The sequence below is a fragment of the Trichoderma harzianum genome (assembly GCF_003025095.1).
Source record: "Trichoderma harzianum CBS 226.95 unplaced genomic scaffold M431scaffold_2, whole genome shotgun sequence".
NCBI classification, from domain to species: domain Eukaryota; kingdom Fungi; phylum Ascomycota; class Sordariomycetes; order Hypocreales; family Hypocreaceae; genus Trichoderma; species Trichoderma harzianum.
In genome coordinates, this window is record NW_020209250.1 from 1,128,086 (window position 1) to 1,152,942 (window position 24,857).

At 50.7% G+C, this 24,857-nt stretch overlaps 10 protein-coding genes across 10 annotated transcripts; 4 read left to right on the forward strand and 6 right to left on the reverse strand.

Annotated features, from left to right (window-relative positions):
* Positions 1-68: 68 nt before the first annotated feature.
* On the reverse strand, positions 69-3,052 carry M431DRAFT_516026 (hypothetical protein). Its single transcript, XM_024920295.1, has 4 exons — positions 2,311-3,052; positions 1,196-2,253; positions 543-1,137; positions 69-482 (listed from the first exon to the last, which is right to left on the reverse strand). The coding sequence occupies exons 1-4, from the start codon at positions 2,756-2,758 to the stop codon at positions 325-327; spliced, it is 2,259 nt and encodes a 752-aa protein (XP_024778530.1). The 5' UTR covers positions 2,759-3,052; the 3' UTR covers positions 69-324.
* A 1,946-nt stretch (positions 3,053-4,998) lies between these two features.
* M431DRAFT_75154 (hypothetical protein) lies at positions 4,999-6,177 on the reverse strand (the record flags this gene model as incomplete). The annotated part of the gene is made up of 3 exons (XM_024922309.1): positions 4,999-5,908; positions 5,976-6,035; positions 6,095-6,177. 3 exons carry the CDS (start codon positions 6,175-6,177, stop codon positions 4,999-5,001), a joined length of 1,053 nt encoding a protein of 350 aa, XP_024778531.1.
* A 4,583-nt stretch (positions 6,178-10,760) lies between these two features.
* Positions 10,761-11,908, reverse strand: M431DRAFT_288414 (hypothetical protein). The gene has a single exon (XM_024914072.1). It carries the CDS (start codon positions 11,604-11,606, stop codon positions 11,004-11,006), a length of 603 nt encoding a protein of 200 aa, XP_024778532.1. The 5' UTR covers positions 11,607-11,908; the 3' UTR covers positions 10,761-11,003.
* A 363-nt stretch (positions 11,909-12,271) lies between these two features.
* Positions 12,272-13,934, forward strand: M431DRAFT_478011 (hypothetical protein; the record flags this gene model as incomplete). Its single annotated transcript, XM_024915631.1, has 2 exons — positions 12,272-13,281; positions 13,352-13,934. 2 exons carry the CDS (start codon positions 12,272-12,274, stop codon positions 13,932-13,934), a joined length of 1,593 nt encoding a protein of 530 aa, XP_024778533.1.
* Positions 13,935-15,483: 1,549 nt separating this feature from the next.
* Positions 15,484-16,504, forward strand: M431DRAFT_74460 (hypothetical protein; the record flags this gene model as incomplete). The annotated part of the gene is made up of 4 exons (XM_024922226.1): positions 15,484-15,521; positions 15,649-15,719; positions 15,809-16,414; positions 16,473-16,504. The coding sequence occupies 4 exons, from the start codon at positions 15,484-15,486 to the stop codon at positions 16,502-16,504; spliced, it is 747 nt and encodes a 248-aa protein (XP_024778534.1).
* A 292-nt stretch (positions 16,505-16,796) lies between these two features.
* Positions 16,797-17,325, reverse strand: M431DRAFT_490485 (hypothetical protein; the record flags this gene model as incomplete). Its single annotated transcript, XM_024916804.1, has 3 exons — positions 16,797-17,088; positions 17,148-17,230; positions 17,287-17,325. 3 exons carry the CDS (start codon positions 17,323-17,325, stop codon positions 16,797-16,799), a joined length of 414 nt encoding a protein of 137 aa, XP_024778535.1.
* Positions 17,326-17,518: 193 nt separating this feature from the next.
* M431DRAFT_288463 (hypothetical protein) lies at positions 17,519-18,526 on the forward strand. Its single transcript, XM_024914073.1, has 3 exons — positions 17,519-17,946; positions 18,015-18,142; positions 18,220-18,526. Exons 1-3 carry the CDS (start codon positions 17,685-17,687, stop codon positions 18,358-18,360), a joined length of 531 nt encoding a protein of 176 aa, XP_024778536.1. The 5' UTR covers positions 17,519-17,684; the 3' UTR covers positions 18,361-18,526.
* A 103-nt stretch (positions 18,527-18,629) lies between these two features.
* On the reverse strand, positions 18,630-19,563 carry M431DRAFT_288471 (hypothetical protein). Its single transcript, XM_024914074.1, has 2 exons — positions 18,896-19,563; positions 18,630-18,846 (listed from the first exon to the last, which is right to left on the reverse strand). The coding sequence occupies exons 1-2, from the start codon at positions 19,335-19,337 to the stop codon at positions 18,662-18,664; spliced, it is 627 nt and encodes a 208-aa protein (XP_024778537.1). The 5' UTR covers positions 19,338-19,563; the 3' UTR covers positions 18,630-18,661.
* Positions 19,564-19,913: 350 nt separating this feature from the next.
* On the reverse strand, positions 19,914-21,260 carry M431DRAFT_106405 (hypothetical protein). The gene is made up of 3 exons (XM_024911613.1): positions 20,882-21,260; positions 20,308-20,787; positions 19,914-20,233 (listed from the first exon to the last, which is right to left on the reverse strand). Exons 1-3 carry the CDS (start codon positions 21,070-21,072, stop codon positions 20,158-20,160), a joined length of 747 nt encoding a protein of 248 aa, XP_024778538.1. The 5' UTR covers positions 21,073-21,260; the 3' UTR covers positions 19,914-20,157.
* Positions 21,261-22,849: 1,589 nt separating this feature from the next.
* M431DRAFT_490488 (hypothetical protein) lies at positions 22,850-24,578 on the forward strand (the record flags this gene model as incomplete). The annotated part of the gene is made up of 4 exons (XM_024916805.1): positions 22,850-23,002; positions 23,066-23,140; positions 23,212-24,237; positions 24,306-24,578. The coding sequence occupies 4 exons, from the start codon at positions 22,850-22,852 to the stop codon at positions 24,576-24,578; spliced, it is 1,527 nt and encodes a 508-aa protein (XP_024778539.1).
* Positions 24,579-24,857: the final 279 nt, after the last annotated feature.

The following is a 24,857-nucleotide window of genomic DNA, read 5'->3' on the forward strand; positions in this document are numbered from 1 at the left end:
TCTAGACAACCAGTCTGCTCCACCCTGATGCCATTGAAGATATGTGTGGCATTAGGACTAAAATCAGACAAACATATTGTAATCCAGTTCAGCATTGTTCGTTGCCACGCTGTGACTGCGTGATCCGCAACTACCTACTATATCATTTACTGTCATGTATACATGTATATATAACGATCCCAGGTCCATAATAACTCCGTACAATCCGAATACACACACCAAATCCTCCTGAGATGTGCGTTAATATCGTCATCAAAATGCCTACTATCTAGCCAAAGAGGTGGCAGCTGCAGAAAAGAAAAGCACGAAAAAAAAAATATCCCATTATATCTTGCTTGCGAAAATGACGCTCTCGTTCGTAAATGATAACAAAAACTTGGCCACCAAACGCCCGGTATAAAGAAACGATGTATCCATAGGGTAGGGATGCTCCTCTCTATGTAATAAGAGCTCGTCGTCAGCAAGGAACTGCATGTCTTGCCCTATTTCCAACAGTCAGCATCATGTCTTGCGGTCAATCCGATGAACATTGTTAAACTTACAGTCTTCTCCATGGAAAAGCTCTCTCAAAGCCTGCACCATTTCGACCGCTGCGGGGTCAAGCTCGCCCTGTTCGACAAAGCTATTATCGAACAAGGGATTGAAGCTCCTCGTATTTGCATCCTTTGTATGTGTTTGATAAAGATGATGAAACTGGTATGCAAACTGTTTAAAAGGCATGTTCTCCAGTTCCTTGCAGGTATCCAGAGCTAGTGATCTCTTGTATTTGGGAGAATACTTGTTCCGCAGGTCGATTTCGTTCTGCGACACGACGAAGTTGTCTGCGGCGGTTTCAACAGCCTCCATGAAGAGGCAAAGGACGAGGAATGATGCAAGACAAGGCGCCCATTCCCGTCGAAGCTTTGGCTTAAGTGACTTGGAAAAGAGTTCAAAGAGATGCTGCATATCACGCAAGATGAGCTCATCAATGAGAGATTTGATTTGCCGCGCTAGCACTCGGGGAGTGACCCAGGGGGTGTTCTGCGGCACAAGGCCAGTTGGTTGGAGAGAGAGGATGGATTGGCGAGTTAAGCAAAGATGCCTGGTCATAACATAGTGCATTGTATAGATCGAAAGAGCCCGTTTGACCATGGTAGACTAATTCACAGTGAGTTATTCTCCCGCTGTATGGTGGGTAGTCATTCATTTTACTTACATCAGACTTCTTTGCAAAGTTTTGCACAATGGAAAGAATTTTGTTAGGAAGCCTGGTGGACCTGAAGGAATCGGTCAACTGATCCGCGAGCAGCGGCTCGTTCACAAGGGCTTGGATATAACCCTTGGTCAGCTTCTTCATTTCGTCTTTTTGTGGCCCCTTATTAACCTCGATGCCAATGGGTGCCGACCCCTGGGATTGGAGATCAACATGGTCTTCGCCATTGCTCAAATGCCAGTGTTGTAAGACGTCACACGTCTTGGCCGTGAAAAACTTGGCTTGAAGCGTCAACGTAGTCGCAAACCGTGGGCCCGAAGAAAGCTCAACATTACAGAACTGCTCTGCTCCATTGACTGTGAAGCCCTCAACATTCTCTGTGATGAAGCTAGCCATGACATCCTTCTTGAAGTGCCCGCGGATAAACTCGGGGAACAAGACAGGCAAGAAGTCTTGAAACTGCCAGCATACCACTTGCGGAACCTGGAGCATCAGCTTCTTGCAGTGCTTGCACGGCCTCTCCTTGTCACACTTGACCTTGCGACTGTGACAGCAGAAGCATGCGCCCACCCTCCGAACCTGTAGCGCACTCTCCTTTGTCTCGTTTGCCAGGGGCCCCTTGCGGCCTTTCTGTGTCGTCCTCATAGCCTCGAAGCACTCAAACGGGTTCGGCTTGCCAGCACGGGCACTAATCGTTGTCGGTGTGACAATGACAAACTTGCTGCTGGAGGCATCGCTCTTGTTCTTCTCAACTTTGCCGCCAATTACTTTGCGTATCGACTTTCCAGACTTGCTGCTCGACTCGGACTTGATGGCAGGCGACCTGGGGCTCGAGGATGAGGCGGTGCTTAGTTGGCTCGGCGAAGAGATCATCTCTTCAAACACAAACTTGTTTTCAGCAGCAGAAAGACTAGGACTAGTTTGGTTCCATGGTGACATGCTGGCATCTGAAGGCAGTGACTGAAGAACATTTTGCTGAGGCAATGACTGTGACGCGGGACTTGTCCGATTCATCACCGAGAACGAGTCGACCGGAAAGTCGTTCATAAAGGGCGTAAGATCTATGTATACCCATCAATATCAATATAATTATCTACACTCTCCACGGGTAAACCCACCATTGAGCTCTTGCGGCTGGAAGTTTGCCGTGCCAGACGGCATAAAGAGATACTGCTGCGGCGTCATGAACGCAGCATCGCCCTGCGAAAAGCTTGCATCTGCACTGCTGGGCGGCCGTTCAGCACCATTCGAGAACAGATCCGCGGTTACAAACTCGGTCTCTTGCTGATATGTGGTGCTGGCTGGAAGGAAGACTGTAGGATCCATATCTACCATGGATCCTGGCGAAAGCCCGCCCTGGGACGGCGTGGAAACATGACCGACAATGGCGAAGCCGTTTAAGCTGCCACTTGCAGGACTGGGAAGAAATCCGATGGACCCGGTGACAGATGCGCTGCTCGAATAATCAATGTATTGCCAAGATTCATCGGTGTCGCCATTAGAATCGAAGTCGTAGGGTGAGGATCCAGCGTGCGGGGAGGCGTTTTGTGAGGTAACGGAAGCCATGGCGAAGTGATTAGGCTTGTATATTCGCCGCGGCAGTCGAATGAGATGAGAGAGATAGACGGGTTGATGGCGTTGCACCAAGTCGTCGCAAATTCGCTGTTCGTGTAGTCGGCGTTCCGCAGCTTGTAAATCCCGGGGCTGCGATTTGGTCGACCAAACTCACTCCATCTGGCTCAACTGCGAGAGTGTATCAGAGGTCCGGGAAGAAAAAGATGCATCAGCGACAGCGATCCGGCGAGACCTCAGTACCGGAATTAAATAAAATAAAATCAATCAATCAGCTGTCAAAACATGTTCATGTTCGGTCGCAAAAACAAATCCTAGGCTGACCGTCGCTGTATCTCATGGTGTCGCAGCGATTCAAGAGCATCTGGCGCTAAACCGGAATCGAATACCGAACCGCTTTGCCATCGATCGGATGCGACGCCGTCATTGGCGGCAGCTGGTGGGGCCAACGGCTGCTAGAGATGCCCAGCCATTCACAGGGCAGCTCCGAAGCACATGCATGGCCCGTCCCAATCTGGAACTTGAGCATGTGTGTACCAAAGTATTTTGATTCGAAGGTACCCTACAGTTGCTTTGAATCATGAATTTTGGTCTAAATTCTGGCTAATGAATGCATTGCGGTTGCTGTAAAGTACTAAATTTTATATGTTAATAAAACAGCAGAAGTATCCATCAGGATACAAATGCTTACTCGCTATAATAGCAGAATGTATTAAGTGATCCCTGTATCTACATATACAACTTACACAAGTATCTTCCTCAGCGCTATACAGAGGCAAAACCATCTAATACCGACAGTCTAATCGAGACACCGAGCCTCTTAGGTACTCACAGCCTCACCTGATACTTGTGTCGTGTCGCCTTGAGCAAAGATTCTGCCTTGAATCCTAGAGCGCAGTTTTCCATCTGCCTCGGATGACCCGATTTCTCGAATTTGCCCACATCAGTCTAAGACACCACGGTTGCACTCACACTCAGCTTTCTAGCTCAGGGCACATAATTAGCAGCCCGTCTAATATTCTTCATCAGCCGTCTGTAGCAGCGCCCGCTTAGTACTATTCTAGGCTAGCAACGCACACAGACCAAATAATAGCTGTGCAATGGCCAATTCTACCCGAGAGCTCAACAACATCAGTATTGACTTCATATGTACAGACATGTATACTCATAACCCAAAATATAACGGTCAAAATCCACCATTTTACTTGGTTTTATGTGACAAAACACTCGACATCATAAAGCGGCACCAAACTCCAGTTAATACTGATCTTTACTCCATACAGTTACTCTCCCGAAACACATCATGCATGGAGAAAGCACGAACCATGCCATCGCCCTGGAACAAGGCCTTGATTCGAAGGTCATCTCACAGCATGTGCCCCCAGTCATTTCCATTCATTGGTCGTGGCCAACTCGTTATCATCAAAAGAATGCATAGAGCACGTATCTCTAACAGTACAAAAGTATTACAGTCCAATCGTAACCCCTAACAATGACACAGCTGCCTCGCATATGCCTCACCCGGCTTCCCCTCCCTCCCATAATACTACCGCAACCTTTGCACTTCTCCCTGCTTGTTTCTCTCGTCAATGCAGTATGTAGAATGTAGAGTTGATAATCATAGCACACCAATGCAGGCAATGCAGTAATATGCACTGGATTCTCACACCGACTGGTCAATTTTCAAGTACCTCATTTGTTATCAAAGCAAAATGTGGCTGCAAAACTCGTTCGCTGATGATGTCTGAACAATGAATGGAAGAGTGTCCTGCTAGCTTCCAAAATGTAAGGCTACCATGACACGAGCCATACTTGAAAGATGTTAAAAAAAACAAAAAAAAAAAACAAGTATAAACAGAAGAACCAAGAGAGAAAAAAAATCATCGTAGCCAATCCCAATACAGCCTGTCAATTTACATTGCTAAAGCAGGCCGCCTTAGAGCGCAACTTTTAGGTCTACATATCGTCATCATCATAGTTGGATGCCCGTAGCATGACTCGATTTTTTGTGAACTAACTCAACTGGTCAGTTATCGATGTGAAGAATAAAAAACATAAGCTTTGTAGGGATGGTGGCATACATGAGTATTCGTTTTCTCGTTATTCGTTTTTGCGTTGTGAGGGAACATGAAAAGATAAAAAAGGAAATCATAAATCATTTTCAAATCTGCAGTCTCATGATAAACGTGATCATTAATGCCAAAAAAGAGACTGGTAGAGATGGGGGAGAAGGCTTAGGATCGGAATCGCGCGCTGGCACGCTCCTGAATCTGCTTCTCCGTTGAAACGTATAGCCGGTCGAGATAGTCCATCGCCGACGCATCTTTCAGGATTTTAGCCACCTGAATTCCAGCAGAAATGAGCTGGAGGATGTTTCGATCATCTTTCAGAGGGCGGCTCTGATGCTTGGCAGCATGCCGCATCTCGAGTGAGTTCTCGAGGATGGTGACAAACTGCTTGATTTGCCCATTGTAGAGGACTCTGGCGGGAATCCGTCTCTTGGTGGCAAGCCTCTTCAAAAGGTAAACCCACTCGGTCCACTCGCGATCCTGTGGTCTCTCTACGGGCCTCATGTCTTGAGTCAACGGAATTGGGAATTGGTATTTGGCCACAAAGTCGTAGGCGCATTGAGATAGCCGGTCATTGACCTGGTTGAGAACGTTATCCTGCTCCTGTACGTGCAGGTTGGTTGGCAGATGCGGGAGCTCTCTCTCCTGCATAGCAATAACATCGGGTGGCGGGCGTTGCAAGAATTGATGCGGGCCATCAAACTCGTCTCGGTTCGATGGTCGTCGCTGCGATCGAGGTTTGTTGTTTTGTTGCTTTGGCTTGTTGGTGGGAATGACCATATCCAGTCCATTGTCCAAAGAGTAATCGGACAGGCTAGGGGACGCAATGATATCATCAACAGATTCCGTCGGCGAATACCTGCCTTGTCCATCCCAAGCAGATGATCTGCTGCGCTTGTGGGATCCATATACTGAGTTGGAGTAGACCGAGCTGGAGCAGTTGTTTGTCATGGGAGGAGAACGAGGAACATAGGACGGCTGTGTCGACACCGCGGGTTCGATTCTCGTGTAATGACCATTGGATGGTGCGGGAGGGCTGTCAGCCCATGGATAGGTGCTGGACGAGAGGTTCAGGCTTCAAAAGACACTGTTGTTAGCTTGGCATTCGTCAATGGGCTCCGTTGGGGCCTATCTTGTCTTACCTAGAGATGGGATAAAGGTTACCCGCCAGCCTGCCGCCATTGTATGGCTCGGAGAAGAGGCTACACTCGTGTTAGTCAACTTGGGTTCTCGTAATTGGCTGGTGATGATCATTTCGCACCTGCGAGGCGGGTTCCAGTGGCCGTTGGAGGCGGAAGGCATGTTGTAAGCAAATCCTGGCTGGGCCATGTTTTCAGGGCTCATAATGTAACGGAATACGACCGGGAGTAGTTGGATAAACAGACAACAAGCTGAAACCAGAACAGTATATATATGCCTGCTTTTAGAAAAACAGAACAGCAAGGGGAGAGAATGCAGAAAATTCAAGTTAGGCAAAAGGGAACGCAAATGAGTTCAAAACAGCACTGGTTGAAGCCTGTAGAGTCCGGCAAATGCAAATCCAGAGAGCACCTTGGGCATTGGTCCTATTGCGAGCAATCCAAGAGGGGTTTTCCAAAGCTTCCCGAAGGCAGATCCAAGGGGAAAGCGGTATTCCGAGGAAGATGAAGGTCTGGTCCTTTGGGTCTCTCTCACAAGGTGAGCTATAGCTATAGGCGGTGTGTTGGAACAGCCAAGGCGACCAATCCAGAAAGGCCAACTGCAAACTGGGCTGTAGGTCCCTGGGGGTATGTAAGTTGTATCAGGCACTAAATTCAGTGCGAAGGCCCGAATCGTCCTTGAGGATCCAATCTTCCAGGCAATAGAGGAATAGACACTGCTCCTCTAGGCAAGATAGACCTGTTAGACAAATGCTTCGTCAGCCCGGAATGGACACGCTTTATGTACTATGCATGATCAAGCTCACTGGCAGTTGAGCACTCGTTAGTCCCGTCAGGGCAGAGCAGGGCAGCCCCGGTCTCAGTCGATCACTAGCGATGCTCGGGTTGGCATTGAGAAGCGCGAGGAACCCGCCGGAAAAAAGAACAAAGAGAGGGAGGAGAGAGGTGCGGGAGGCAAATCGACAGGCACAGCCAAGCTTCGGTGCGGTGCGTCGTGGCCTCTTGTTTCGTCCCAAGTAATCGGGCGCCTACGACTAGATCCGGGGTCAACGGGCCCGCGCTTGTGAGGCAAGGGGAAGCTCTTCATACGTGGACTCGTACTTGTAATGTGTTCTTCTGCGTGCTTCTCTGCTATGCTATTAGATAGTAGTTGTGTGCCGGTGGAGCGCGTTGTGGACGGCGGGAGACGTCGGTGGGACGAGGTGCCGTATCAAGGTCAAGGGTGCGAGCCGAGAGCTAAGGAACGCTGCAACCAATCTGTGGCTTACAGCAAATGATAGTACCAGAGTGGCAAACTCCCGAGGCTGTTTCATGACGCGGGTGATGCTCGCCAACCTGCTTTTTGGAGGAGGAGGAAGCAAAGTTGATTCATGGATCTTGTCGCCTTGCAGGACCAGGACCTTGAGGAGCGAAGCACACGATCGTGGGGTAAGGGCAGGCTTTTGGTTGGGCTCCGCTGATTGTTGCCCAAAGGCGAGCCGACGCTCAAAGCAGTCATAGCCGTGGGGTCCGGAAATTGGAGGTAGGATGGCAGGGAAAAGGGCGATGGGGAACCGGCAAGGGAGCGGCCATTCTGGTAGGCTGATGCGAGCTTTGGGCATCAAAATTAGGCTGCACCCGCTCCCAGCCCAACCACATTGATCCGGACTGCTGCCCACTTAGATCAAGGCATCGGCCACACGCGATTGGAAACATTCATGCGGCCAGAAGCAAGTGACAAGGGATTCAGTCGAGGCCCGCGTCCGAGGCAGGCAGGCAGGCAGATATCATCGAGCTTCGCTGAGACAGACGTTGCAAGTCTGGGGTAGAATCGGCTAACCCGGCTGAATTCCTACAGAACAACATGAACCTAGTAGACTCGTGCTAGCAGGAGGAGGCAGCTCCCGGCTTTCACGTTGGCTGAGGTGTATGCATGTCGTTCGCACGCACATCCTATGAGATGAGAGAACCTAGGTCTAGGAGGAGGGGAGAAGGATGGAGGAGAAATGCCAGGCAGTAGTGCTGGTACGGGTAGTTCAGGTAGTTCAGGTAGTTAGTGCTAGGGGAGAGCTCAGAGCTAGGTACAGCAAGCTCGGAGCTGGTCGATTGGGCAATTGGGATTGAAGCTGGATCGGGGATAAGCGAGGACGCGCGACAAGGTCTGGTCAAGGACATGGATGAACCCGTTCATGGGTTATACAAAAATCGATCGCAATTTCTCGACGGCCTCTAGAACCTGCTGGGTACCGGGAGCAAACGAATCGACTAACACCAATCCAGGTGCTCTGCAAGGTACCAGGCATGTACTGTGCTGTACTTCGTACTGACGGCATCTCTGCCATGTGCTTGGGATGACTTCAACTTCGTACGACTACGTGAACATACATAATTTACCAATTAATTACTTCAGTTTCGGCTCACGGAGCGGATAGCTGGTCTACTCTACCAGTACCTTGCAGAAGAGAGGAGAGCTCGAGATTTGTCTTAGTGCATTGCTTGCTCACTGCAGTGCGTGGGCACGGTTTCTACTAATGGCAGCACCCGAAGGTAAGATGGCTTCATGCCGCATTGAACTACCCGAATTGCAGAATACGAGCATCACTACCTACGAGTACGTCCACATGTCACACGGAGCACGAGCCCGAGCACTATCCGAGACATGTTATTCTAGAAATCTTGGCCAATGCAAATGAGGAGCCAGACAATACGAATCAACCAGTTAGTACAGGTAAAACCTTGACAGCAGGTCTCAATCAACCGCCCCGGTTACATCCGCCAAACCTTGTTTTCGGTGTGGAGCGCCGGACGAGGTGGATCCAACTTCAAACGATCGGCGGCCTGGGCAGCAAGGGATTCAAAGAGAGAGCACTTGATTTCAGCTCTCCGTATAAAACGGAGTTTGCTAGTGTGTGATTCCAGGTGAAGGCACACTCGTAATGGATGTGGCTCAGCAACCTGTTCGCAACCAAGACCAGAATAGCAATAGTCCAGGGATGCTGAGTATGAAGCTGATAGAATAGAAGGATCGGCATGAACGGGAAAACAACCGCTTGGCTGTAGTTAAATTGGGTAGCCACTTCATCTACCCATTACAATCACGCCAAGCTGCCCAATGGGCTGATTCCAGCGCTTCCAAGAAAGAAGAAAAGAAAAGAGAGCACCCATCTGATGGTATTGTACAGAGTACGGAGTAGTTTTAGGCATCATAGAAGATTCTATGAAGCAACTGTAAAATTGTCTGGGCATCCATCGAATGCCCAATTCGCCCGTGTCCGGTGTGAAGCTGGCGATCCAATATTCCCGTGGATGAAACCGAGCATGCTTATGCTCACAGCGCTTGCTGCATTTCTGCTAGGCGGAATGTATTATGGCAACAAAGAGATCCGATAGGGCCTTTATTTCATCTGCTGTTTCATCTGGCGATGAACCGTCCTGCCTTTGTTACAGGGCGCTTATGGGGGAAAGGCTCAGCCTATCCCATCGAAATGGAACCGTAGGGCCGGAAAGACGCAGGAATCGCACTGTTGCTATTGGGAATAGCATCCTTTTCCATGGAAATCCGGAGGCAGCTACAAACCCTTTCGTCCGGCTGGATTAGCATGTAGTTTCAATGATGGATTTGATTTCCAGGAATTCATGCTGAGAACGTATATCGTCGGCGTGTTTTGTTTCTCCTCGATTTCAGAGAGGGGGAGAGGATGGTTCAGATAGGAAGTGGGTAGATAACGCTGGATTAGCTAATCCAGCCTCGTGGGCGGTCTCGACTTTGTATCAACTTCAGCCATGCATATCCAACCCGTCTCGTCAGCTTCTCTTTTATTTGAATGGCTCACCTGGCACCGCACGGTGACGAAATGGCTGAACGAGTGCATAAAATCGTTTCTGCGTGACCATGACCGCGGCTCTTTATTCGTCTGCAACGCTCCCTGCCTGCATGCCAGCGCATCTCGTCTGGCGACATTCTGGCCGCTCGTGCTGATAACCCCGCTTCCAAGACTCTCTAAGCGTCCAACGAGAGGCCCGAGATGCCCTCAAGTGGTCCACCATGTCACAGCTTCACCATGTCGAGAGCAAATGGATGGCCAGCGTGTGGTTCGCTTGACACGACCTTCGACAGCGTGTACAACGCATGGGCTGATTTAGCTGCTCTTGGTGCGGCTTCCGGCTACAGCGGATCGCGCTCTCGTTTTCACGAGGAAAACACCACACCCGAGTTGTTTTCTTCGCTCGGGGGTGGTCCGAGACGACTACTACCTGGACCACGCCTAGCACTGCTAGCTACTGACTAGGGATATTTTCAGCCGTTCTACTCTGAACAAGCGCCCGTACAGTTCTAATGGGACTGGCAATTTAACGGCAACGAGCACAAGCAGTTGCTTCACAGCCCGTCTCTTTGCTCGAGTTTTCTTTCTTCTGCGGCGAGGCAATATATGACCAACAAAACAGCCGCAGCGTCGCCTCACCGACCGGCTCCGCCCTGCAGCTACAGATATCAAGGAGAAAATTTTTCGTTGGTGCCCGCCTACTCGACAAAACTGCACTGCTGTGTTGTCCTGCAGCCATCATCACTACTCATCACATTGCACGACGGCGCTCGTCATTGATAGGACCCTGGTAGACCTCCTGCTCCACTAGGTCCATTCAACGGCCAAGGAAGAGGCCCGGTCAGCGCCAGCACACCATGCAGGCCCCTGTAAAACGAGCCTATCATGCCTTCATCATGTCGCGCCAGCGCACTCCTGCGGCCAGCACAGAGGCCGTTCCGGCGGCCGTCTATTGGCACGCGGAGTGGTGAGACATCCTGGCAGCGGGGGTGTTGATTCTGTTCTGATCGGGAGTCAGACTGGACCGCAACGATAAAACCCGCAGGGCCCCCTCGTTGCCCAACGTTCTCTCTTGATTCTTCTTTCAGCCCAACGGTTTCTGCCCAAAACATCCTTGAATCCCTCAAGACCGCCTTTTCGCTACTCAATTGTATCCACTTGCAAGCCCCCATCTCATCAGTCAGCCGACGGGAACTGCAAGCCATTCCAAGGAACCGTTTTTTGCCTCCTACATCACTTCGATCTTCACCGTCAACTTATTCCAGGTTGACCTGCCGGATCTCCCATCCAGGGCCTGTTCACAGATTCCATCCGGGATACAATGACAGTTGCTCTTGTGCCTCACCAGGCCACCATGCCTAACTACAACAATGTTGACCTTAATGAGGTCTCTTCGCTGCCCAGGTACTGTTTTCTTTATGCTCAGGATATTGCGTGTTTTTGTTTCTTTTGCTTTTGATCGGTTTGCTTTGTTTGTTTCATATGTTGAGCGAAAATCATGTACATTTCTTTTCTCTGTCAGCATTGTCTTGCCGCCATGAAACCAGCCACAGGATACGTCCCGGATGCCAAAAAGCCATGGAATAGCCACGCGGACCTTCTCACACGGAACACAAATCTTTTGGAACAGGACTTGTCCAGCCGGGCAAGGAAACAAATAAGAAATCAATGATATATATACTTTTTTGGCCTTGTGCCAGCGGTGAGTACGGCCCGCCATTTGAATTGAAGCGACAGGTTCTCGACACCTTCCATTGGCCAAATGTTTGCGTGAGCCACGTGTATACTGCGGAGAACCAACGGAGCCCAAGTAACTTCTGGACCGGACCATTGAGCGAAATCGCGGACCTGCTTTTCTGGATCTCGGGATTACCCTTCACCGCACGACTACGATTGTACAGCTGGCAATAAGCGGTCTACACGTGGACCTGAACGAAATGCAGTTTTATTTGACTGCGAACGCAAACTTGCAGAAGCGGATCTTTGACAACTGGCCTTACTCTGAGCTGGACCTGCTTCACCGACTCCAGAACAAATGGATCCCTCGACTCACGTGTCTGGACCTTGTTGGCCTTTCGACTCGAATTGTATGTGCGACTGAATTTTCTTGTTAGCTTTGTTTCAATTGCGCTGCCTTTTGTTCTCCTTTGGCCTACCTAGCCTGGAATCACAAATGTCGAACCAGAAGACCTTGACCTGGAGCACTGGATACGCCAACACTTTCGCACCATTGGAGCTGGAGCCCATTATGCACACTAGTCGTGGACTTATGAGGACTTGCTGTCAGAATGACTGCCTCTTTTTTCAATATGGCTCGGTTTGTGTGACCATGTAACCCCCAATATACCATCCGCCCAGCTTACTAACCCCCAATTGTAGGATCAAAGTTGACTCCCAATGCCAAGTTTTAACTTTCTTTTTATGTTGTGCAATTTTGGTAGTGGTGAGAACAGCACACTAACCTGACTTAGCGACTTCAGCTACCCCCAGTCATCCATGGCCTCGACTGCCCCTGCCATGTTTTCTTTTTCTCACACAGAACCATCGGCGGACCATATGAATGGTTCGTCATGGGGTGCAAACACAGAAGGGCCACAGACCTTACATGATTACCCGGACAATGGATCATCGCACTCAGGAGATGCCGAGGAATTTCTTTTCACATCTGGTCATAACTCACCTAGGGGACCAAGACTTGATCAGGCCCAACCTGCTGATGTGGCATGGACCGCCGCTCCCAAGGCAGTCATGTCCATCGCCTCCGGAGCCCAGGCTATGTCTCGAGCTAGCTCGAGCCGCTCCCACGTCTCTGCTGTCTCACAGACACAGATGTCTAATATGAGTGTTAGAGGTAATGCACAAGTTTTCCGGAGTGGACCTCAATCTACTGGCTCCATGGCCGGAATGGATTCCTGTCTGTTGCTGGACTCAGATGCCCACGGTGTTCAATCCCAAATGTACCCCTGGCACGACTACTCTCTCGAAATGAACCTTGGCGCCGAAAACGTTGCTTTCCCTGTCCCCAACATGAACCCCCTCCATTTGGTTCCTTCACAGATGCACCTTGCCAATGATGCCATTCCAGATACGTCATCCCCCAGCAACTGGGACTGCTTTTCTAGCTCCATCTCCAGAACTTCCTCCCCTGCCACTATTGATGAAGCATGGCAAGCTGCTCCTTTTAGCCCTGAAACCTCCCCCGAAACTTGCCCATCACCTAGGTATGTTATCTTCCAAGCTGAGGATGAACAATCTTCTTACCGGCTTGGTTCGTCTAGAGACAGAAAATTCCACATGATGACGGAGCACAACGTCTCCCAGTTGGAGGATACCTCCGCTCTTCCTCAAGCCTACACTGCCCGCCGACAGGGAAGTGAGGGAGAGTCTGCTAGAGATCATGCCTTGTACAAGAACGTTTCTCCCCGGGAGGACGGTCTCTTTCACTGCCCCTGGGAAGGCCAGCCAAACTGCAACCACAGGCCCGAGAAGCTTAAGTGCAACTATGAGTAAGTTGGATCAACCCGCATCTCATTCTCTCTCTCTGTTTTTCCTCGGAAAAGCTAACACTCATTGTAGCAAGTTTGTTGACTCTCACTTGAAGCCCTACCGCTGCAAGGCTGAGGCTTGCGAGGGTGCCAGGTTTTCTTCCACTGCCTGCCTTCTTCGTCACGAGCGTGAAGCCCATGGTCTGCACGGCCACGGCGATAAGCCTTTCCTTTGCATGTATGAAGGTTGTGAGCGATCCATTCTTGGCAGCGGATTCCCGCGTCAGTGGAACCTTCGGGACCACATGAAGCGAGTTCACAATGACCACGGTAGCGCTGGTGCCTCCCCTACTGGGGCTGCTCAGCAGGCTACTAAGGGACGAAAGCGCAAGTCAGACGCTGAAGCCCAAGGCTCTCCCAGCCGCAAGGCCTCGATCAAGTCGATGCCGGCCCCAGAGCCCAAGCAGCCTCCTGTCAAGCCTCTTATCGAACAGTGGCTGGAACAGCGCAAGGCATTGGAGGAGTTTGTTCAGCGCATGGACAAGCCCGATCTCCAGAGCCTTCAGCACATTGCGGAGGCCCAGAAGCGTCTTGAGATTATGACCAAGATGGCTACTGATGCGACCACCGTCGTCCCCAAGACGGAGATGCAATCTGGTCGCCGATACTTTTAAGGTGTTGATGCAAGTTGGTGATTCTCTCGTTTATATTACGCCGCACCAGCGGGTTTTTTCTATGTCTATATACATACACAGGACGGCCGCTCGCGTCTTCAAAAGACGCTGAGCTCACCGGGAAATGACTCCCAAGGGACGTCCCGCGAGTAACAGTCTCGCAGAGTGGGTAACGTCCATCACGGGCTGCTAAGCCGAGCAGAACGGCGTTGGCTATACGCACCACAAAATCCCTCTCAGAGAAGGGCTGTTGGACCAGGGTTTTTCTTCATGTTACTTCAGTTTTTCTTATTATGGATGGATCAAAAGCATCGTACTTGTTCTGGTTTGAACATTAAAAGTATTGGGTTTGGAAAGGAATGGAAGGGTTTGGAAAGGTTTGGAAAGGATAAACAGCGTTTCTGTTCTATTTTTCTTTTGATTTGTTTTGTCAATACCCACGATTTATGACCTTGTTTAGATTTTAGATGCTTGTTTTTTGAGCATGCACCATTCGCTCAACCAGTTTCGACTGGCAGTTGTTTCCTTAGTTTAGCTTTTTACTTTGAATATGTTTTCATTGTTTTATGAATGAATATTGAGCAATATTACTGGCAGACCCGACTTCCTCCGCATCCTCCAATGTTATGTGATTGATTTGAATTGACCCCGACTCTGTCGTACTTACTCATATATGCGTTGACGACTCTGCTTGCTACTGGTCTTCCGGCTCGCCAAGACAACCATTAGGCATCAAGTTGATGCAGTTACATCTCATGCTGCTGATGATTGGATCAATGCCCTGTACAATGCTAAGTGTATACTGTGTTGTCTCACGAACTACATAGTCTCATTGCTTCCATGGATTGATTAATGAAGAAGCATGAGTTAGTTGTAACTGTGTTAGATGGTGGGTATAAAGGGATGTTGATTTTACGTCGTGTGTTAGGGTAGCTTGGAAGGGGATATGGGAGTGAATTCAGAGGGAGGGAGGAAAAGGATGTGGACGGTGATGTAGATATAAAGGTAGTTATTCATGACGTTCAAACTCTAGATACACTTATTGAACTGTATGCGAGCTTGATTGAAGCCTCATCACTGGCGTTTTCAGTGCATCATAAAGTATAGGTATGTACTGTTACTGCTTAGGTACCTATATGTATCCATGCAAGCATCATCAAAGAGATAAGGTAGATGCTAGGTAGATGAGCGCATTATGAGTCCATTAACTATCCAACAGGCCCCCTATACTTCAAGTCGGCAGATATTCATCAGCTATATGGCCACCAGGCACATGATGCTCGCATTCCAGCAACAAGTCGGGTAGAGCTGAGACAGCCGATCGTGGGGCCGAAGCCAGCCAACGAAGTCTGCCGGATTTCGGCGCATTTGCGGCATAAAGCTAACGGAAGTGGAAAGCTTCCTGATGCTCGATTTACCCCTCCATCCATCCCAGCTGCATTTTCCCATCCTCACCTAACAACACCAACGAGCTTCACCTCTTAGATTGCTGTTTTGGCATTGAACATCTGCTTTATTTTTAGTACTACCAACTTATAATACAGTCATCATGGCTCGCAAGTTCTTCGTCGGCGGCAACTTCAAGATGTGAGTTTTATTCATTCTTTCTTCTTTTTTTTTTATCGAACCATCTCCCCGCCCCTCTTCAAAACAACGCAGAGCTTGGGCACGGAGAATTGGAAGCAGAGCGAGGCTAATTGATGCCTGATATCAGGAACGGGTCCATCTCGTCCATCAAGGAGATTGTCGAGAACCTGAACAAGGCTACTCTCGACCCCAATGTCGGTAAGTGCTCGCCCAATGTCCCTTGGCGGTAGCTCAGCCGCAGTCGAGAGATTCCGATCGTTCTAACCACCTTATTCTTTTCGCTCTAGAGGTCGTCATCTCTCCTTCCTACCTGCATCTCCTCCTCGTCCGCGAGAACCTCCGCGAGGGCCTCGAAGTTGCCTCCCAGAACGTCTACGACAAGCCCAATGGCGCTTTCACCGGCGAAGTCTCCGTCTCGCAGCTGAAGGACAGCGGCATCAACTGGACCATCCTGGGCCACTCCGAGCGCCGCACCATCCTCCGTGAGAGCGACGAGGTTGTCGCCCTCAAGACCAAGTACGCCACCGAGAACGGCGTCAGTGTGATCTGGTGCTGCGGAGAGTCCCTGGAGGAGCGTGAGGCCGGCAAGACCATCGATGTCGTCAGCAAACAGCTCGCCGCTCTCAAAGCCCAGATCTCCGACTGGTCTAAGATCGTCATCGCCTATGAGCCCATCTGGGCCATTGGCACTGGCAAGGTTGCCACTACTGAGCAAGCTCAGGAGGTCCACAAGGCCATCCGAGAGTGGCTCAAGGCCAACGTTAGCGACAAGGTCGCTGACGAGACCCGTATCCTCTACGGCGGCAGCGTCAACGAGAAGAACTGCGGCGAGCTCAGCAAGCAGGCCGATATTGACGGCTTCCTCGTCGGCGGTGCTTCCCTCAAGCCTGCCTGTAAGTCGAAGAATCCCGACTAATCATCAAATTTGCCTTCATGCTAACTTTTCTTCAGTTGTCGACATCATCAACTGCCTGAAGCAGTAAATGGGTTCTCATATATAGGGAAAACAGAACTCGGTAGAAAAATAAAATTGTGCTGCGGAAAGGAATAAAAAAGGCAATGAGGCTTCTCACGGAGAATAGAAACCATAAAATATACCCAAGTCTCTCCATATGATTGGACTGATTTTACATCTGTGAAGGCATCATTGCTCATTTATAGCGTAGTGTCCTATAATGTTCCAGCAACCTAGTACCAGTGCTTCTCTATGCGGTTCATCTAAATACAAATACACGGACATCATACATAAAACCCATCATGAAAAATTCGCTCAAATTATACAGCCATACCCTTGCCGTGGTACGGAGACCAGATACCTCTAACACTTGGCTTGGTGCTGAGAACAGCCTTGTTCGTCCGCCTCAGCTTCTCTCCACTGGCATCTCTCAACAGTTCCACCTTTTGAAGAATCTCGTACGGCGAGAGGTTGCGCACACAGATGGGCTTTGTCCGTCCGTTGATGTAGTGGCCGATGATGACGGGATGCTTGCCGGGTCGTGGGGAAACGGCAAACTCGATCTGTGGGTTGGCGGTTGCGAACTTGGGGAGCAGTGACTTGATGAAGCCGCTATGGATTTCGTCAGCAGATATTTTCCAATTAACCCTTGACACATTCATATTGCCTACTTCATGCCCCTGGAGCTGCCCGCCCAGTCGCAGTAGTGGAAGTCCAGTTTCTTGCACTGAAGGACAAACGCCCCCAGGCCATTCTGGTGTTCGCTGTTAGTCTTTTGTCGTCAAGTAGAAATGTAAATGGACTGCGTACCTTGCCATCTGCAATGACTCGTAGCGCCTTGACCGTCATCTTGGATGTGATGTGAATATTCCAGCCAGTATTCTCATGATCCAGCTCGCAACATGCTTAGCGCAGCATCAAAATTCAATCAGTTCACTTCGACACCCGTCCTGATTGGGACTAGCCTCATCCGGCACAGCTCCGGCAAAACTGTGTCCCAGGCATCGCCTGAGCTACACGACAATTTATTGCTGCCAGAAGCGCGCAGCTTGTCTCGCATTCGCACTCTCTCGCCGCAAGCAATCAGCCGCAGCAGGGCATCTCCATCTGTGAACGCCAGAGCCCGCGGCCTCTCCAGCAAGCGACATCTGCATTTTCTGTGCATCTCTGATTGATTGCAGCCGCCGCGATTCGCCTGTTCCTTCGCCATGACCGACAAGCTCCCCCCTAACTTGTTGGCGCTCTTTGCCGCGCGACCGCCGCTGCGATGGGTAGAACCCTCTGACCATGCGCCTGAGAAGCGCAGGACAGCTCCCATTGGTGGCCTCGCCGCTTATCTGCCCGAGCTGCAGAAGTACAAGGAGACGGATGACTATAAGCCCACCGAGAGCTGGCTGGAGATGCGCGATCGGAAAAAGCGAGAGCAGAAGGAGGCTGCTGCAAGTTTGGTGACCGAAGGACCAAAACAATGTAAGGATGGATGCCTCGACTGAGCGAACCTAGCATCTCCTTGTCGCGTGACTAACCTGAGCTGATAGTTAAACCCAACGAGGATCCCAATATCCGTGGCGATGCCTTCAAGACTCTCATCGTTGCCCGTCTCAGCTACGACGCTGACGAGCGTGATTTGGAAAGGGAGTTTGGACGGTTTGGTCCCATTGAACGTGTTCGTATTCTCCCACTGTCATGCGGTGCATCTTCTCTGCACATATACCGGACGCTAAAGCTGACTTGCCACAACAGATTCGCATTATTGTTGATACCCATGCCCACGAGAAGCCTAATAAGAAGAAGAAGCCACACAGGGGTTATGCATTTGTCGTTTTTGAGCGCGAGAAAGACATGAGAGGTAAACAAACCCCAAAACCCTTCCATGCTATATGACCATCCAATCCAATCCCGGTGGATGTACCTCGAAGATGTGGCCCTCAAGCTTGCCCATCCGTAGAAGCATACCACGAGACGTTCACAAGGCCCTCAAGCTTGCCTGTCTCACTCTTGCCCGCTTTTTTTTTTTCCAAATCGTGAATATCTTTTCTATGGTAAGAGTTGCTAACATTGGCGTCTGATGACGCAACGATGAATAGCTGCCCTGGATGCGTGCGATGGTATTCGCATTAAAGACAGGCGCATCAAGGTGGACGTTGAACGCGGCAGGACTGCCAAGAACTGGCTGCCTCGCAGGTTAGGTGGTGGCCTCGGTGGCCGAGGCTATACTAGAGCAATGCCCTCTCGCCCTGGTGGCCCTGGAGGCTTTGGAGGAGGAGGCGGCGGAGGCGGCGGCGGCTTCCGTGGCGGCTTCAAGGGAGGATTCGAGGGTGGCCGAGGTGGCCGAGGCGGTTTCCGTGGAGGCTTTGGTGGTGGCCGTGGAGGTTTCCGAGGAGGCGGTGACTTTGGCCCCCGAGGAGGCGACCGAAACGGCGGTTTTGGAGCGCCCAACGGAGCCCCATCCGGTCCTGGAGGATTCGACCGACGAAATGGAGGTGACAGGGGCTTCTCCGGTGGTGGGTATGAGTCTCGTGGTGGACGCTCATATGATGATAGATCCGGCGGTCACCGAGATGGCGGCGGTCGATATGGTGATCGTGATCGTGGCGACCGCGGTGACCGCGATCGTGACCGAGAACGTGGTGACCGAGGTGACCGTGGCGACCGAGACCGCGAAGGACGCCGTACTGGCAGTAACATGGAACCCATTGGCCGCAGAGAAGGTGGGAATCGTGACAGGGACAGGGACTACGATCGCCCTCGCGACGATGACAGCCGGAAACGAGGATACGAAGGCGGTGGCTACGAAGATCCCCGGAAACTGCGTCGCTACTAAGGCTGGAGCCCGTGCAAGTCGACTCAACTTTCGACATTTGGTGGGTAAACTAATTGTTTGACGAGTTTCCTTCGCATCCTTTCTTTCACCTCACAAGGGTAAGAAGCCTGCCGTCTTCCACCAGCACAATCTCAGACCTAAGGATCGCCTCCCTCTACCCACCTTTTACCATCGTACACTTGTCTTCCTAAGCTAGTAGCCCATGAATCTTGGACCTATGGGTAATAACTTCCCTTTGTCTTGTTTCCTGTGGCTGGAGACCATCACTATCAATAACTGAGCGCCAATCAACTGTCAATAATGGACAGGAATCACTTAATAATAGGGACGAAGACGAGAAGTGTTCTTCTCGCAATGTATTATAGCACATTTGGCAGGGAAAACAGCTTGAATTTCGGGAGCTTCAGGTAAGGTCATAGGTGAGCTCTTGTGACCGACTGATTGCAATTATGGAGGCAATTTGCTTTCTTTCTTTGCGACAGGGGAGTTTCTAAGGACTTTTAACCAGCAAAAGAGTAAAAGAAGAAGAAAAAAAATTAGGGGAAAAAAAGAGAACATAGTTTATATGCCCTTTGATGTGTATTTGTATCAATGCGCGAGCGAGAGCGTAGATAAAAAAAAACTCTTGAAACAGCACTAGCGAAAGACTCTTGAGACGCAGAATTATTTTTTGCTTGATCATCATTTCAGGAGCATAAGCATGTATATATCATGTAAGTATGTCCTCCATCTTTTTGAAACCCTGTGAAGAACCTTGGAACGCCGAAATACCCAAAACAACCCGTTGCTGGTATATGTTGTATGCGCACAGAACATTTCTACCAAAAACTACAGCCACCAAATACTGGCCAGATGCCTTACTTCTCCTCCTCGACGCCATCCATGGCGGCCTGGTCAATCTCTGTTACCTCGTTGGTCGCAGAGCTCCAGTATCTATTGGATTATTAGCCGACAATGCCACTTGGTGGTGCGTAAATATGTAAAGAGGAGAGAAGCAGAAAACTTACGCCAAAACCTTGACTCTGAACTCGCTCAGGCAGACATCAAAGAGCTTCAACAGCCTAGTCTGCCGTGAATCGAGCACCTCACCCTCCTTGCAGATCGTATAACCCTCACCCTCACCATTCTCATCACCCAGAACGACCTTGCCCTTGACCATTCTCGTAGGGACGCCCAGTCTCCGCAGCTCGGGCTCAATGGTGTGCTGCAGCGGGATATCGTTCTCCTTGGGGACCTCGCCGGCCGTGGCGTACACGACGCCGGGAGGGATGGTGAAGGTGCGGGAGGCGGTGACGCCGGCGCGGGCAAAGTCCACGGGGGAGATGCTGTTGAGGTAGTCGAGGACGGTGTCCACGGGACGGTTGGTCAGGAGGAGGCCGACGGTGCCAGCGATGTGCGGTGCGAGGCCCTCGATGCCGGGGACGATGGCTTCCTCGGCGGTTTGGCCGAGGGCCTTGGCCATGAGTTTTGTCTTGCCGAAGAAGAGTCTGTTTACCCAAGCCAATTCGTTAGCTATCATGAAAGGGGGGGGGGTTTCCCACTTGGCATCATCTTTAAATGGGTAGAGAGGTGCAAACGTACCGGCTGTCGGAGAGCTCGCGGCGCACATCCTTGAGGTAGTTGTTGCGCATGTTATCCACATTGAAGACGATGCAGTGCTGGTACTCGGGGACCTGCTCCCGAATGTTTTGGAACAGCTGGTCCTTTTGCTCACGGGTCTTTTTGGCGACCTGGGTGAGGTGGACGACCTTCGATCGCTTGGACTTGGGCATTTTGTCGGCTGAAAAGGACGCTGCTGAAATAAATTAAACCAGAAATGCGGGTAATTGAAGAAGAGATAAAAAAGGTAAATCTGAGGGGAAGTAGAGGGGGAAGCGAATTGGCTATTTGGAGGTTGTTGCAAAAGCTCGCAAGTCGTCCGAGGTTGTGGTTTGGGGTTCTTTTTTTTTTTTTTTTTTTTGGCCCTTGAGATTTTTGGCTGGCGATAAGATTGCAAGAAATTTTATCAAGGTGGACTTAAAAAAAATCCAGGTGTGCGGAAACACCCCGCATTGCTCACCGAGAATTTGACTAGGGACGGGATCTGGGTGCGTGCAGTTGTTTTTTTAAGGTGGTATTTATTACTGGGTAGGTAATACTGGGGTATATTTGATGCAAATTCGACAACTACTATCGATATTTGCTGCTGAATGAGGTGAAAATTAGAGAATTAATACGTTAATAGTACTGAGCGTGTATGATTGTGTCTACGCGTGGAATTGACTCTGTTATTGTAGTTAGTTGCATTGGTTGACGCTTGAGTCTTCTTACTTTACAACACAAGACATTGCATTACCAGTCTCATGCCCCTTCAACGACGTCTTTACGTCAGAATTCTTCTCTTCTATCTTATATTACACCATTAGCTGAACGTCATTTCACTATCTCATTCACCGGTCGAGAAGCGAGCCAAAGGCGATGCACTTCTGCTTGGCAAGCGCCAGTCTAGTCGCCCTTTGCTTTTGCCTTCATCTCGCTCCCGCATCCTAGACTGAGACTTGCATGGTGGGACCAGGATGGCTGCGGACTATTACAAGTCCTAGTCTGACTGTCGTCCATGCCGTACGTAATACTAGGAGCTGTGATGCGCTGTGTCTCATGCAAGGGGCTGCCAACAAAGCATTGAGAGGCTGAAATGTTTGGCTGTTACTTGTTGGCCTCCCAAGGCCATCCCGGCACGTTGCATTTCCCAATCTTGAAGGAAGCCATTGCTCCTTTCAACCACGAGAGACAACAGCCGTCATCTCGCCACACTCTTCCACAGCCTCTATATAGACCAACGAAAAGTTTCCAAAAACAAAAAGACAACGTAAGACGCACCCGTGCATGATGTGATGCGTCCACTAGCACGTAAATCTGCACATCCAAGGCAAAAGCAGCCCGCGAAAAGTCCCCCCCGCGATACTAATTCCGTTCCGATGGGCGACTTGCGCACGGGCCATGCGGCGTTAGGCGACTGACCCCAACCAAGTGCCTATTTTTTCCTTCTCCCACGCACGAAACATCATAACGGCAACTTCAAAAGAAGCTCCGAATTCTTTTTCTCTCCTGCACCCGTGCAGCCCATCGCCTCTTCTCCCCCTTTTCTCCTTCCATCGCCCACGGCCTCGCCACCCCGAACAGAAATCACCACTTCACCCGTGAGCTTCGCCAGCTTCTGTATCCATTGGACTCGCCCCGTTCCGGTTCGCAATTCCCCTCCCACTTGTGCATCGATTTGTTTGTCATCCCACAAGTGCCCGCAGCTCCTCCACTCGAATCGCCTCAAACTTTTTCCCCTCCTTGTCGATCATCGAACAATTGTTTTCTCTTGGACTAGCATTCAGCTTGTGTGTCGAGACGGTCATTTTCTACTCGTTAATTCTTCTCTTTGTTCCTGGATTGCGTTGATACCCAACTTCGACGTGATCGCTGCCCCACGATAAAACTTCAATTTCCCCACGCCGTTGGATCTCTCGAACATCACTTTTTTCTCTCCTTTTTTTTTTGGCCCGGCTCTATCCTCCAATCATGGCTACCAACGGATCATTCGACCAGCCCGCGGTTACAGCAGGCCCTGCTGATACGAGCGCTTCTGGAAACAATCTTTCCAAGGATGAGGTTGGCTGGTACTTTGTTGAGCAATACTACACCACTCTGAGCAAGTCGCCTGAAAAGCTGCATGTGAGTTCATATCCGATTCTTCCTGGTGACATCCTTGCGATACTAAGACGAATTTTTACATAGCTGTTCTACGGCAAACGATCTCAATTTGTGTCTGGTCTCGAGGCTGAGGTTGCCAACGTCTCTGTTGGTCGTCAGGTAATGGCTTTTGTTTATTTTTTCCCCCTCTCCACCCACTAAATAACCTAAGCTAATTATGTGCCATGTAGCCGATCCAAGAGCGTATCAAGCAGCTCGACTTCCAAGACTGCAAGGTCCGAGTCTCCAATGTCGATTCCCAAGCTTCATTTGACAACATTGTCATCCAAGTCATCGGCGAAATCTCGAACAAGTCCGGAGAACCCAAGAAATTCGTGCAGACTTTCGTTCTCGCCCAGCAACCTTCCGGCTACTTTGTCCTTAATGACATCCTGAGGTACATCAGCGAAGATGAGGAGGAACAGCCTGCTGCTGAAGCCGAGCTAGAGGCCCCTGCTGCCGAGCCTGAAGTGGCTGCTCCAGAGGTCCCTGCTCCTGTCGAGCCTGAGTCCGTTGAGGAGGAGGCCAAGGTGGAAGCTGTCCATGTTGACGAGGTGGACCAGAAGCTCCAGGAGGCTTCCAAGGTCAATGGTACTGATGCTGAGGAACCTGTCGTTGCTGCCGAGGTCGCCGAGGCTGAGCCGGAGAAACCCGCCCCGATCGATGCTGAGACTGCCGCCAAGGAGGTCGCTGAGGAAGAGGCTAAGGAGGTCGCTGAGCTTCCCAAGGAGCCCAGCCCTACTCCCGCCGCCAAGGCTGCTCCTCAACCTGAGCTCGCTCCTGCTAAGCCCGCTGCTCCTGCTAAGCCGATGACTTGGGCTAGCCGTGCCGCTGCCGCTGCCGGCCCGCGACCTGTTGTCCCTCTGCCCAAGACTGCCACTCCTCCCGCTGCCGAGCAGAACAAGGGTCCTGCTCCCGCAGCTGCCCCTGTGGCCGCTCAACCCGCTGCTGCTGCTGCTCCGGCAGCTACTCCTGCTGCTACCTCTGCTACCGCTGCTCCCGCCGCTGATGCTGCTAAGGAGGCTTCTGGATGGCAGACTGCCGGCGCCGATTCCAAGCGCCAAAACCGACCCCAGTCTATTTCTGCCAATGCAGCCGAGAAGGAGGGCACAATGGGTTATGTCAAGTACGTCACCGAGAAGGTCCAGGATGCTGATCTTCGGAGCGCATTGGCTGCTTTTGGCGAGCTGACCTACTTCGACATCAACCGTGCTAAGGTGAGTTTATTTTCCCAAACAACAATTGGACATGCTAGAATAGGCCTTACTGACTCACGTGCGTTTAGAACTGTGCCTTTGTGGAGTACAAGACTGTTGAGGGCTACCAGGCCGCTCTGGCCGGCAAGAACCTCACCGTTAACGGCGAGAACATTGTTGTCGAGCCACGACGACCCAAGACCAGCGCCTTTGCTGGTAACTTTGGCCCCGGCCGCAGTGCTTCGGGCCGTGGCCGTGGTGGTGCAGGTGGCCAGAATGCTAGAGGCAACTTTACCGGCCAGGTTCGCGGACGAGGTGGTGCTGCCCGTGGCCGCGGTGGTGCCCAAGTTGCCAATGCTTAGAGAGCACATGCCGCCTTAGGCGTTATATAAAAGAAACGTCGAGCGGTAAAGGGAGAAAAAGAAGAAGCGGTTGTTGCATCAATACCATACCCCGGCCAATAAGAGTCTAGTGGGATGGTAGTATGAAGATTTGCGAGAAACGGAAAACAAAACAGAATCTGCAGATGCCAGAACGGAAGCGGAGGAAGCTTGGAGATGGGACTGGATTCGACCCAGAGCCCTCCTAAAAGTTATCTGTTCTATTTTGGAGGTGGAGTATAAGCAAGCCCAGGCTGGCGT

Excerpts from the sequence above, each read along its gene's own strand:
- M431DRAFT_516026 (XM_024920295.1), bottom strand. The coding sequence starts at position 2,758 with ATGGCTTCCGTTACCTCACAAAACGCCTCCCCGCACGCTGGATCCTCA. Across the intron at positions 2,254-2,310 it reads CCAGCCGCAAGAGCTCAATG|ATCTTACGCCCTTTATGAAC; the intron begins GTGGGTTTACCC and ends GGGTATACATAG. Across the intron at positions 483-542 it reads GCTTTTCCATGGAGAAGACT|GGCAAGACATGCAGTTCCTT; the intron begins GTAAGTTTAACA and ends TGTTGGAAATAG.
- M431DRAFT_288414 (XM_024914072.1), bottom strand. The coding sequence starts at position 11,606 with ATGGTCCGGTCCAGAAGTTACTTGGGCTCCGTTGGTTCTCCGCAGTAT.
- M431DRAFT_288463 (XM_024914073.1), top strand. The coding sequence starts at position 17,685 with ATGACCGACAAGCTCCCCCCTAACTTGTTGGCGCTCTTTGCCGCGCGA. Across the intron at positions 17,947-18,014 it reads GACCGAAGGACCAAAACAAT|TTAAACCCAACGAGGATCCC; the intron begins GTAAGGATGGAT and ends CTGAGCTGATAG. Across the intron at positions 18,143-18,219 it reads GGTTTGGTCCCATTGAACGT|ATTCGCATTATTGTTGATAC; the intron begins GTTCGTATTCTC and ends TTGCCACAACAG.
- M431DRAFT_288471 (XM_024914074.1), bottom strand. The coding sequence starts at position 19,337 with ATGTCGAAAGTTGAGTCGACTTGCACGGGCTCCAGCCTTAGTAGCGAC. Across the intron at positions 18,847-18,895 it reads TTGGGCGCTCCAAAACCGCC|CCACGGCCACCACCAAAGCC; the intron begins GTTTCGGTCGCC and ends CCTCGGAAACCT.
- M431DRAFT_106405 (XM_024911613.1), bottom strand. The coding sequence starts at position 21,072 with ATGCCCAAGTCCAAGCGATCGAAGGTCGTCCACCTCACCCAGGTCGCC. Across the intron at positions 20,788-20,881 it reads CGCGAGCTCTCCGACAGCCG|ACTCTTCTTCGGCAAGACAA; the intron begins GTACGTTTGCAC and ends TTGGGTAAACAG. Across the intron at positions 20,234-20,307 it reads TTCAGAGTCAAGGTTTTGGC|ATACTGGAGCTCTGCGACCA; the intron begins GTAAGTTTTCTG and ends ATAATCCAATAG.